The sequence below is a fragment of the Carassius carassius genome, chromosome 7, assembly GCF_963082965.1.
Source record: "Carassius carassius chromosome 7, fCarCar2.1, whole genome shotgun sequence".
Lineage (NCBI taxonomy): Eukaryota > Metazoa > Chordata > Actinopteri > Cypriniformes > Cyprinidae > Carassius > Carassius carassius.
Window position 1 is genome coordinate 2,285,383 of NC_081761.1, and position 12,553 is coordinate 2,297,935.

Below are 12,553 nucleotides of genomic sequence, written 5' to 3' on the forward strand. Positions count from 1 at the left end.
GGTATTTAAGTTGTGCACTATTATATTCTTGAAGGTACTTTGAAAACAGTGACGACGAGATCACACAGTAATACTGTGGTACTTTGATATCTATAGTGATTACCATATTTATGTTCCCCTGTGTATTAACTTGATGCTCTGCAGCACCTGGGAGGCTGATTTTACCATGATACATATGGTACAAAAACACATCACCTCAAGAGATCCCCACCTTCCTTTGTTTTCTTGTTTACATGGCTGCTCTTTCCACATTTCCCAGAATCCCCGGAGGAATCTAGCGCCGACCAGGAGTCAGAAGATGACCTGAGCGCCTCGCGGACGTCTCTGGAGCGACAGACGCCTCACCGTGGTAATACCACGGTTCACGTGTGCTGGCATCGCAGCACCAGCGTGTCCATGGTGGATTTTAGCGTAGCATTAGAGGTATCCAGAGCTCCAGAGTGTTTAACCTTCCTCTCTTTCTCTCTCTCCTCCTCCTCTTCGGGGAACTTCGACTGCTTTCAAGGCATCGCACCATTCCACATTTTCATAGTTTGAAATCTGGAATGAAATGAAGCAGATATTTTTATTAGTAGCTGAAAGCATCATCGGATGCATTCAGCTTGAACGTATAAATAACCACTGTTCAATTAATAATGACAGAAATGTCATTCACTGCAGAAAATCCGGTTCTTAATGAGTTTTTTTTGTCTAATTATCCAGTTAAAATATCTAAAAATCCTTTAAGCAAGATGCATTTTTGTTTGAGAAGAACAAGAATCACTGGATGACATTAATAGACACTTTAAGAATCAGAGAGGAGTCTACAAACACTAATTACATCAAATCCTTCAAATGACTAGGTTTTACCCATTTCTCCACAGATTTTAAACCATCTAAGATATTGTAAAATTTAGTATCACTTAGTCCTTTATATATTTTAATAAATACCGGTCAGAATAAGTATGTAATTTTTTTTGCATAAATATGTCTGTTATTACTAAATGACAATGGAACATTATTTCACTTATATTTTTACATTTAATTTTCACAAAAGTTAGTTGAAACATTATAACAGACATTTAATATTCTCTCTGTGGATATAACATTATTTTTGTAAATTTGATGCAGGCATCAAAATGTAAATGTCTCGTATTTGACCCTTAAGCATTCAAAGGTTTTTAGGTCGGTTTTTCTAAATAAGTCTCTTCTGCTCACTGCATTTATTTGATCAGAAATACAGTAAAAATTTGAAATATTTGTACAATTTAAAACAGCTGTTTTCTATGTTAATATCTGTTAAAATGTAATTTATTTCTGTGATGCTCCGCTGTATTTTCAGCATCATTCCTCCAGTCTTCAGTGTCACATGATCTTCAGAAATCATGAAAATATGATCATTTACTGCTCAAGAAACATTTCTGATTATTATCAGTGTTGAAAACAGTATTGCCGCACGATATTTTTGGTGAAAACCATGACACATTTTTTTTTTCTAGGATTTTTTGATGAATAGAAATTTCTATCGAAAAGCATTTAATTGAAATATAAATCTTTTGTAACATCAGAAATTTGAACACCTTAATGAATCTTTACCGGATTAAAGTATTAATTTCTTTAAAAAAGCTCAAGTCAGTTGATCTTGTAAGCATTTGTAGATGTTGTAGTGTAAAGACTAATTGGAAACTCATTAAGAAGTGTGTTTCTACTGCTGTTTCTTCATCAAAACAGCATTCTTCATCCTCCAGCTCCTGGAGGAACACACCTGAAGCAGTTAATCAAGCTCTTACTAGACATCTAGATGGAGATAAACTCAGATAAACCCAGTTTTGTGTCCCCTGATTTAGTGGATGTTAAAGTTAGAGAAAAACAGTCCCAGAAGAGCTTAGAGCTGGATTGCTGCTTGTGTTTGTTTTATAAAGATAAACTGGTTGTTAAACATGACTTTACTGGTAAGCATCTTAAAAATCCCATGAAGAAGAAGAAGAAGAAGAAGAAGTGCTCAGTCTTCTCAAAGGATGCTGTAATGACAGCAATGACCGGAGTTATTATTAACTAAAACTATTAAAAATGAAAGAAAGCTATAGAAAGAAAGGGAAAATACAAATAAAACAAAAATACTATTTTTCTATATAAAAAAAGAACTTAATACACAAACTATTTCAAGGCAACATTTGTAATTTTCCTTTAAGTAAAAGCTAATGTACTTGAATTACTAAAAGTACAATTTAAATTAAAATTAAATAGAAAAATTAATTGGAGATCAATACAATAAATGGTAAAAAAAAAAAAGTACAAATAGCAGCGAAAAAGTTTAAAAAAAAAAAAAAAAAAAAAATATATATATATATATATATAAATAATAAAGAAAATAATACTTTGGATATAACCATATATTATTATTATTGTCTGTTCAGAGAACAACACTGTAGCACTTTGCCCAAGACAAATTTCCCTTCGGGGACAAATAAAGTTTATCCTATCCTATCCTAACCATATTACTAACACTTAAAACTTAAAATAAAATGAAAACTGATAATGTACAAATAAAAGCTCAAAAAAAAAAAAACTACCACACACATGTACAGTATATACTGTATGTAGAGTATATAAATACTCTATAATACAATTAAATAAAGTTCCTGCTGTTAATTGGCTGTTATGTCACACAATTGGTGATTTGTTCAGGTGAATAACCTGCGATAATTAAGCTGGACTTTCTTCTGCACTGCACAGATGTTTAATAAATGAGCGTTGAATGAATTTGAGGTGTCTCTGAACACTGACTGTACTGGGGCTGTGATGCTGTTTCAGTTCTGTGTCTTTCTCTCTTTGAATGTTGTTGAGTGTGTTTGCTTCTTCTTCAGTTGTTCACTAACAGCACAAATGTGACGATACATATCTGTTTTAACCCACTGGTCAAAGAGGAGTCGAGGGACGTTCACTTAAAACCTGTTAGAATTAACTGGATTTAACCTGACATTACATCTTAAAGACACAATACACTATACTGTCTGATGCACCAACATAAAAAAATTAATTGTGCGGATGTAATGCAAGAACGTCTTTTATAAATAGTGCCTTTTTCTGTTCCGATCTGAATATATATTCAGGTTAACATGATTAACATGGCGACACTTTGTGCTGTCAGTCTCATTGTGCATGGGGTCCAAAAAGACCAAAATAGCCTGTTTTTGTTTGTGAATATATCTGTTGTAATTTAAATCATGCATTAATTTATTTTAATGTCATGCATGATTTAAATCATAGTATAAGTGATGTTAGTAAATGAAATAGGTTTAATAAAATAATATATTGCAGTATTATTCATATACTATTATAGTTTTTGACCATTTTGAATTCTATTTTATGTTTTAGATTACTTTCATTTAATTCTTCCATTTGTTGACGTTTAGTTCATGTATATTAAATGTAGGTAATTCCAAAATATACTAAAGCATTATTAAAATAAAATATTATTGTTAATATTTTAATATTATTTAATAAACCTACGCTAACGTGAACTACCACTGAATATTTGTATTTTTATCTTTGTTACTAATGTTAGCAAACGTTGCAAAAATAAATACAATATTAACAAATGTATTGTTAGTTGCATTGCATTAACTAATAACATTAATGAGATCTTGTTTTGAAGTCTTAGTCGTTTTGTTTTTTTTATAACATAATTCTATGATTATTTATTTGTTTTTATTTGTTATTTTTAGTTGCTGTGTTTCGATACTCAATCTGTACTTTGAAGTAAATATGAATATTATGAATATAGGTGGTGTTCATTTTGGACCCTGAAGCTGTATCTGAAGTATGGTTTCTAGGGCTGTTTCGAATGCCATTTTTTGAGCTTCGAAGCTTAGGTGGCAATCAATATCGAATATTCGAAGCTTCGGTGGGTGGGGCTAAATATATAATAATAGTGTCGGTTTGCATTTGTATCATCTTTCACGACTTCACGTTTCACTCTTCGGCATCGTAAATGTGTTGCGGCAGACCCAGTGGAGTGCAGTGTTGCATTTGGTGCAATATGATCAGGTGGCACACATTCTTTAAATATTAATAAACATTTAATAATCTTTTAAATAGAACAGTTTCCGGTACGCATTACACGGGCAGGTTTATGCTCCGAAAACGGACAGTGCACAAGTGATACAAAACACAAAGTCTGTTGAGAGCAAGAACTTTAATAAGGTATTAATAACGAACATTTCTTTAAAACAAATGAATCCCAAAACAGAAATTAAATTAGTAACACACAGTGATTTCAACGAACTGTAATAAATAAAGAACACGGTAGCATGCTTATAAACAGTTGAATAAGAATAAATGAATTGTTTTTAAAATGACACAAAATGTAATATCTATTACAATTAGTTTTATTCTATATAAGGGATTTATTTTGTCTTATTCTGACTTTTTGTTAATTTAAATCTTTAAAATGCGCGATGCTTTTATTGAAAGCATGTTGCGGTGTTTTTTTTAATTTATTATTATTAGCCTGCAGTTCGTTGAACTACATTCATTTATTATTCGTAAATGTAATAATTACTGACACCGTAACGGGTTGGCTATTTAAATTTAAAGTAATTGTAATAAATTTTATTCACTCCCTTATATAGAATAAACTGTAATAGGTTAAATAGAACAAGGTAATGTTAGCCTAGCTAGACAGCTCACATTTCAATGACAAAAATATTTAGGCTCTTTCAAACACTTATATAAATCGCAACCCAGTGGTTGGAAACTATTGTGAAACTACCTATACTCGTTTCATGTTGTGTGCGAGGAAGATGAGTTTGTCCACATTTTCTGGTAAAAGGGAACTTCGGGTCTTGTTGACGATGTAGCCAGCTTTTGAGAAAATGCGCTCTGATGGAGTTGAAGTGGCCGGAACGCAAAGAAGGTGTTTGGCTGCAAATGCCAGTTTAGGGTAGCGGTCACTGTTTTGCTTCCACCATGCCAGTGGGCCCGACTGTAATTTAGTAGCATCTCTCAAATACTGCTCCATCTCTGTCTTTGCGCTGTCTCCGCGTTCTTCTTCCTCTTCGTCATCAGCCTGCATCAGCATTGAAATCTCCTGCTGTTTTTTTTTGGCGGGTGGTGGTGGCGCATCCGTCTCCTCTTCTCCGTGGCTTGCTGACAGCTCTTCTCCCTTGCGAACGATCTGTTGCTGATGCAGATGTTCAGCTAGTCTGACAACCTAAACAAATAGCATTTTCTTAGTCTAATCTATGCGTAGCGCACACAATAATCTTAGTGGCATAATCACAATACATTTTAATTATTTACTATTATATAGTAGTAATAAAAATATAAGTCTAACCTCAATGTATACCAGGTCCTTCTTCTCATCCTCAAGGAATTTAAGGTGCTTAAATCTCACGTCTAGTGCTGAAGAAAGGAGATAGATGCTGGTGGGTTCCAAATTTAACAGTTCCCATCTGCTGTCGATCTCCTTGACAAGGGTATTCTTCATTTCTCTGATGGCAGGGCTGTCATCCTCTTCTGGTGACAGGTGGCGTTTCTTCAGGTTAAAGAGCATTGGCACTGTTGCCGACAACGACAAGTTTGCCTCCTGTGATAGTAGTTCTGTGAGTGTGAGCAGGGGCCCAAGTAATTCTGATGTCTCTTGTGCCAGTTTCCACTGGTCTCCTGTCAAGTCAAGGGTGCGATTTCCTTTCTTAGTGATGCTGGGATCTGACAAAACAGCTGTCACTGGCCATCGCTGCTCCACCAGTCGGTTAAGCATTTCATACGTAGAGTTCCAACGAGTAGCAACATCTTGAATGAGTTTGTGTTGTACAACGTTCTGCTGCGTTTGTTTCTCTTTCAAAGCAGCTGTAGCCTTGGCACTTTTTTTGAAGTGCCCTACGAGATTCCTGGCAGCTGAAACTGTGCGACGGATTCGGTCCAGTTTCAGAGCTTCATTTATGCATAGTTGCAGCGTGTGTCCTGAGCAGCAGACCCCTTGAACGGTTCCCCATTTCTCCGGTTCTTTATTCAGCGTCTCGGTGCACAGCTTCATATTGCTGGCATTGTCGTGAACAACGGCTATTCGCTTGTAATTTGGAATTGCGAATGCATCTGCCGCGTCTCCAAGCTGTTGTGCAATGTTGACTCCTGTATGGCTTGACTCAAATGCTTTGGTTTCCAAAACGAAGGCAGAGAGTTCCCACTCCTGAGTTATAAAGTGACAGGTGACAGCCATATACGCCTCCATACTCACGGAAGTCCAGATGTCCGTTGTGAAACTTAAGGCCGTAGCTTTTTCAACGAGAGCATAAATTTGGCCTCGCAGATCGCTGTATTTAAGAGACAGGGTGTTTGAAATACTGGAACGGTTTGGGACAGTGTAGTCTGGCTCCATTATCTTCATTAATTTTCTGAAGCCTTCGCCTTCAACTACATTAACGGGCCTCATATCCATAGCGACAAACTCCACTATGGCATCTGTTATCTCTCTCTTTCTTTTCTCTGTTAACGGTTTTCGGAATTGCAGGATCTGCTGTGAAGTTTTGGGTTTTGTTGAGCATGTTGATGGCTGCGATACCTGTGGATGTACCTATAAACAAATTATTATTAGCCTGTGCTGCTGTATGTTTTTAAATAGTGTCGTATTTGCAATTAGCCTATTTATCATAGCAAATTAAGCGCATAAAAGCAGTTTTTTTTTTTGTTTGTTTTTTTTTTGCCGCGTGCTACTTACAGAACTCAGGTGATTTTTCAAACTTGTGGTGCTGTTGTGGTAGGCCAGTTTCAAATCGCATATTTGACACACTGCCTTTGTCTTGTCATCCTCACTTAATTTAAAGTGCTCCCAAACAGCTGAGGTCTTGGGCATTTTGTACCTATTCAGTATGAGATGAAATAAATCACTACGTTCGCCAACGGGCGGTTCAAGCATGAGTGAGAATGAGTCCGCGACGGAAGTCACGTGTTGAAAAAAAAAAAAAAGAATATTCGAATCTCAAAACTGAAAATCGAATGCCACCCCACCGAACGAATATTCGAATATTCGATTATTCTAGTACAGCCCTAATGGTTTCTCATGGTTTTTGTCTTTGTTCTTCAGAATCAGCTTTCTGGGAATCTGCTGAGAAAGTTTAAAAACAGCAACGGCTGGCAGAAGTTATGGGTGGTCTTCACCAACTTCAGTCTGTTCTTCTACAAAACACACCAGGTCAGAAATGTTCCTGATGTGACGTGACATTGCTGTGTTTGGCCCGTGTTTCATGTGAACGTCTCTTTGCAGGATGAGTTTCCTCTGGCCAGCCTTCCTCTGCTGGGATACTCCATCACCGTTCCCTCAGAGTCCGAGAACATCCACAAAGACTACGTCTTCAAGCTTCATTTCAAATCACACGTCTACTATTTCAGATCTGAGAGCGAGTACACCTTTGAGAGGTACAGTACGGCAAATACTCATGCAAACGCATTTTCATAATGGAAAACATTGCAATTTTAATTAGTGGTCGACCGATATATCGGCCGATATTTAGTTTTTCAAATATCGGCATCGGCCGATAAGTTGTTCTGCTTGATCCATTGTCAGATTTCTTAAATTTGAATTACATTTTTTTATTATATCGGTTATCGGCCCTCTGCTTTCCAAGATATTGGCATCAGTTGTCAAAAAAACAATATCGGTCAACCACTAATATTAATAGCTAATAATGTTTAATTAGTTTGTCTATTTACTCATTTAACTAATCAAATCAATAAAGTATTTTAATAATTGATTAAATGTGTGCATATAAATATTTCCTTTATTTTCTGTTTTGCTCCAGTAACAAAATGTTATACCTTTAGATATTTTTTATAGTATGTTTATGTATAACGTGCTATAAAAAAGTATTTACGGAGTATAACACTGTATAATTTCCATCTTTATTTCTTATTTATATAAATATTTTTGTTTATTTTATGTTTATGTAACAGAATGTTATACTTAAATTTAGTTCATTTTCGATCTGTTTCTGCACAAAAAAAAAAAAAACTTATTACAGAAGCATGCTACCAAAAATATTGTTATAAATTAAATTTTTTATTTATTTTGTAATGTTTCTGTAACAAAATGTTATACTACTTTTTTTAGTATTTTTTTTGTGCTGTTTCTGTAATAAAAATACTTTACTACAGAAATATGATACCAAAAAATATATTTACAGAAAAGTACTTTTTAAAAAATACGTAATAATGAAGTAAAACATAAAATGATTAATTCAAATTAATTCAATTAAAAAATATATTTTTTATGCAGTTTTATGTGAAAATGTATATAATTATTTTCTTTATTTTGTGTTATACTTCAGGAACAAAATGGTTTATCTGTATATATATATATTTTTGTAGTATGTTCATTTATAACGTGCTACAAAAAAAAAATAATTTAAAGAAAGTATACTTTACAAATACAAGCTTTTCTGAAGAGCCAGGATAAAATAAAAATTGCATCTATAACAGTTCACTGGCATATTAAAAGTGATGTTGTCAATATATTATGTAATATTTTTGAGGTTTTTTTAAATAATACTGCTATGTTATAATTATTCAACCCCAAATTATTCAACATTGCTGTTTTTAAATCACTTATTTGCATGATGGTGAATAAAACAGTCTCAAAACACAATTAAGCCTTTAGAAACTCTATTAAAAACAGAATTAGCTTGAGCTGTTACACATACAGTTTGGCCCATGCATGCGTTGAAGTTGAGCAGCAAAAATGTCAACAGAGATCTCACAAAAGCTAAAGAGAATAAATATTGTATTACTTTAGAAAGGCTAAGGCTATATGATGATTTCCAAGACATTGAACGTTCCTAGAGACACAGCTCTCAGCCTGGTTTCTTAGCTTAAAGTGTGTTTTACCAGAAAACCTTTGAGGGCGTTGAAGAAAAAGCACAATATCATAAAATGTTTAATCAGAGCAACTGAGAAAAACCTGCAATGTACAGCCAAAGACTTGCAAGATGACCCGATGAAACGAGGAAGACCATTTCAATGCAGTGTTCTTGAATGCAAGAAGAACACTAGACAAGTACGGCCTTCATGTTGAGACATCTTGCAGAATACCAAAGACATGTGGAGCTCTGGAGGAATGTTTTATGGAGTGATGTGACCAAACCGGAACTTTTTGGACCCATGGATCAGCGGTGTGTCTGCTGCAAAACAGGCAAAGCTCATAAGCAGAAGAACACCATCTCCATCCTCAAACTTGGATGTGGATCAGTCCTGTTATGGGGTTTCTTTACTGTAGAAGGAAGTGGAAACCATGACTGTATGAAGGACATCATGGATTCTTTGAAGTATCAGGCCATTGTGATGTCTTTGGTGAAAGACTGAAGCTGATGATCTGTGGACAGTCATCCCAAAGTACACATCCAAATCTACTTCTGCTTGGTTCAGTGATCAGTCACAGAATGTACTTGAGTGACCTGTTCAGTCTCCAGAATTTAATGATTTTAAAGAATAAAAGATTCTGCACAAAGGTGGTTGAATAATTTTGAACATGAATGTTTAGAGCCAATTTTAATTTTATCATGATTCATCAATGTTCCATTCTCAGAATACTTTACTGATGCCTTTGTTGAATTTTTCATAAAATGTTGTTCTCTGCAGCAAAATGTCTTGCAGGTCAAGGGGTTGAATAATTTTAGAAATTTTAGAAACATAAAAATAAATACATATATATAGTATTTTTTTTTATGTTTCTAATATAACAATGTAATTCATTTGTAATTCATTTTAAATAATTTTTGTTCTGTTTCTGTAATAAATACTTTTATTACAGAAGCATGCTACCAAAAATGTTGTTATAAATTATATTTTTAATTTATTTTTAATGTTTCTGTAACGAAATGTTATTTCATTTTTTAGTTATTTTTTGTTATGTTTCTGTTGTAAAAATACTTTGTTAAAGAAATATGATACCAAAAAATATATTTACAGAAAAGTACTACTAGAAAATAAGTAATAATTAAGTAAAAAGAAAATAAGTAAAAAAACAAAACAAATACATTTATTAAGTAATTATTCAAGTAATGTTTTTTTTTATGCAGATTTATGAAAATGAAAACGTCTTGACAGTCCAAAAAGGTTGAAGTTGAGATGTTTAAAGTGTTGCATTGTGGGATGTGTTGCAGGTGGATGGAGGTGATCCGCAGCGCCACCTGCTCATCCAGTCACATCCGCTCTCTGAGCCGCAAAGAGCCACACATCTACTGACCAAAGACCGTTCTCAATCAGGTCCTCTCTTCACACTTCAATACGGTTCTAATGGAAGATTTTCGTGTTTTATCGTTGTTTCACTTTATTGAAAAACTGAGAAGGCTTTGAAGGATTGAGATGGAGGCCAGTGCCAGAAACATCAGGTCAAAGCCAAACACTTCCAGATCTACAGTTCCTTTCAGTGAGCAAAGACGCAGTCCTCGTTCATGAATGCAAGAGCTCATTTGTGTAAACCATGCATAACATTTACAAGAAAGCTTTCAGGAATGGTTTATTGAATTGGAATGCAATGGTTATGTTGAATGCGATGATTTGTTCTTATGAATGCTTTATAGGTTTGTATGTGAGAGTGTTTTATTGGATGTTTTGGTGTACATGAGACTGGTTTTCTGGAACTGAATGCGAGGGTTTAATCTGGGAAAGGTTTTGTGAACAGTTTACATATGAGTTTGTTCTGCTGGTGTTTCATGAATGAGGGCCGATGTCTATAAACGCTGCCAAGCTGACCTTTTTAAATGTAGTAACACTACAGCTTTTATTACTGACTTTTGCTCTGATATTTATAAAGGGTGATGCTTTCTGTCTACATCTCAGTGATAAAAAAGGAAAAAATCTGGGTGGGGGGGGGGGCAAAGGGCAGGTCATATCTCACACCAAAATTAATTGAGGTGAAAGTTTTTGTTTTTTTTTTGCATTAATTTTGATTTAATTTTTTTATTTTTAGGACTTTTTTTCCTGAAATTTTCAATATTTTATTACAAGAAAAAAATTACAATTGTTAACTTTTTATAATGGTTTTATTTGTTGTGCACAATTAAATTTAATCTGATGATCGTAATAAAAAAAAAAAAAGATTTTCATTACTGTTTTAGAGTGGAAATTTAGGGGAAAAAATAACATTATCTTGCATCAAAACAAGCAACTTTTTATAAATAAGATATTCATATTTTTTGCATGGAAAATAGGCCATTTTTTAGAACTATTGTTATCGTTTTTTTTTTCCATGACAATTTGAACATTGCCATCTACAGCCGCGAGAGGGCGCTCTATGTTTTCAGTGTAGTCTACAGGAGCAGTGAGCAGCATAGAGCGCCCTCTCGCGGCTGTAGATGGTAATGTTTTCACTTGGTTCATTTCTCTCGGTTCATGTCAAATTAATTTTGATAAATAAGTCGCACCTGACTATAAGTCGCAGGACCAGCCAAACTATGAAAAAAGTGCGACTTATAGTCCGGAAAATACGGTATGAAATGACCTGGTCGTCCCATAGACCCTCGTCTGTGCACAAGCTGGATTTGTAATGTTTTAGACCTGAGATGTATGGAATTCGTACCGCACTCAAACCTTTCTTTTGTAGGATGCCATTTTTATACAAGTTTTGATACTAACTGTGAAGCGCTCCACACCTGTTTAATGAGGGATTAGTACACCGTCCCTCAGAGTTAGCCATTATTCTGTCATGGTGCGAGAAAAACAACAAAAAAAGAAGGAAGCCAGCTGCCTTTTGTCCAACTGCTCGAGTGCCAAAACTCTTCTCTTTAATCTTTTTTTAAGCATTCTTTCTTAATGCATATAAATATATATATATATTAAAAATTACAATATGGATCATATGTTGGCAGAAATGTATGTTTGACAGTGCGTTAATATGTTAAAAATAAATCCATATATATATACAGATGTGCTGCATTTCTCATCATTTACATGCTAAAAATTTAACATTCAGAAAAAAATCTGAATTTAATGATTTTATTGTTACATGCAGTATAGAAAACTTTTTTTTTCGTTTTTAAATAAAAGTTCGAAAGGATTAATGCAGATTTATTTACACAGGCCGCCTCTGATCATATTTTCCAAGGGTACCAACAATTCGGTGTATATGTAAATGCATGCATGTATTTTGTAAAACATCTAAATGATTAGTGGAGGTGACTTGGTTTGTTTGGGACCGTGCTGATTGTTAACAGTGCAGTCATTGCTCAGGGCTTCGGTCCTCAGGAAGCACATATGTCAGTCCGTGATCACCGTATGCATCATAACTCTCGTATGTTTGGTTCAGGGGCCACTCGGGTTCATGGTTGCTGTACACAAACGCCTCCTCGATGCTCCCAGGCTTCGGTGTGTTTTCTCCTCCACTGTCCCCGTCCTGCACCTCCAGCTTGATCTCGGTGCGCTGGTATCTCTCTGGACAGCCTTCAAACCGGTCCAGGAAGTCCAGCATCTTCTGGTCCACGCGGTAGATCTCTCCGTAGACGCGCTGACCCGTCCCGGGCCGGTTGAGCAGGAAGGGGATGTTGTATTTGGTGGCGATCACGAGCGGGTATGGCTCTAC

General features: G+C 35.0%; 3 protein-coding genes across 3 annotated transcripts in view; 1 reads left to right on the forward strand and 2 right to left on the reverse strand.

Annotated features, from left to right (window-relative positions):
• Window positions 1-10,901, forward strand: part of LOC132143365 (FERM, ARHGEF and pleckstrin domain-containing protein 1-like) — a 77,741-nt gene extending 66,840 nt beyond the window's left edge. Inside the window, exons 24-27 of the mRNA XM_059553521.1 lie at window positions 260-423; window positions 7,067-7,174; window positions 7,247-7,398; window positions 10,137-10,901. Coding sequence (XP_059409504.1) covers window positions 260-423; window positions 7,067-7,174; window positions 7,247-7,398; window positions 10,137-10,218 — 506 coding nt within the window. The 3' untranslated portion in view covers window positions 10,219-10,901. The remainder of the gene's footprint in view (window positions 1-259; window positions 424-7,066; window positions 7,175-7,246; window positions 7,399-10,136) is intronic.
• On the reverse strand, window positions 4,488-5,893 carry LOC132143367 (zinc finger BED domain-containing protein 4-like). Its single transcript, XM_059553524.1, has 2 exons — window positions 5,318-5,893; window positions 4,488-5,194 (listed from the first exon to the last, which is right to left on the reverse strand). The coding sequence occupies exons 1-2, from the start codon at window positions 5,741-5,743 to the stop codon at window positions 4,754-4,756; spliced, it is 867 nt and encodes a 288-aa protein (XP_059409507.1). The 5' UTR covers window positions 5,744-5,893; the 3' UTR covers window positions 4,488-4,753.
• A 1,101-nt stretch (window positions 10,902-12,002) lies between the features above and the next one.
• Window positions 12,003-12,553, reverse strand: part of LOC132142978 (gamma-glutamylaminecyclotransferase C-like) — a 1,824-nt gene continuing 1,273 nt past the window's right edge. The window contains exon 2 of the mRNA XM_059553156.1: window positions 12,003-12,553. This exon is cut by the window's right edge and continues 141 nt beyond it. Coding sequence (XP_059409139.1) covers window positions 12,194-12,553 — 360 coding nt within the window. The 3' untranslated portion in view covers window positions 12,003-12,193.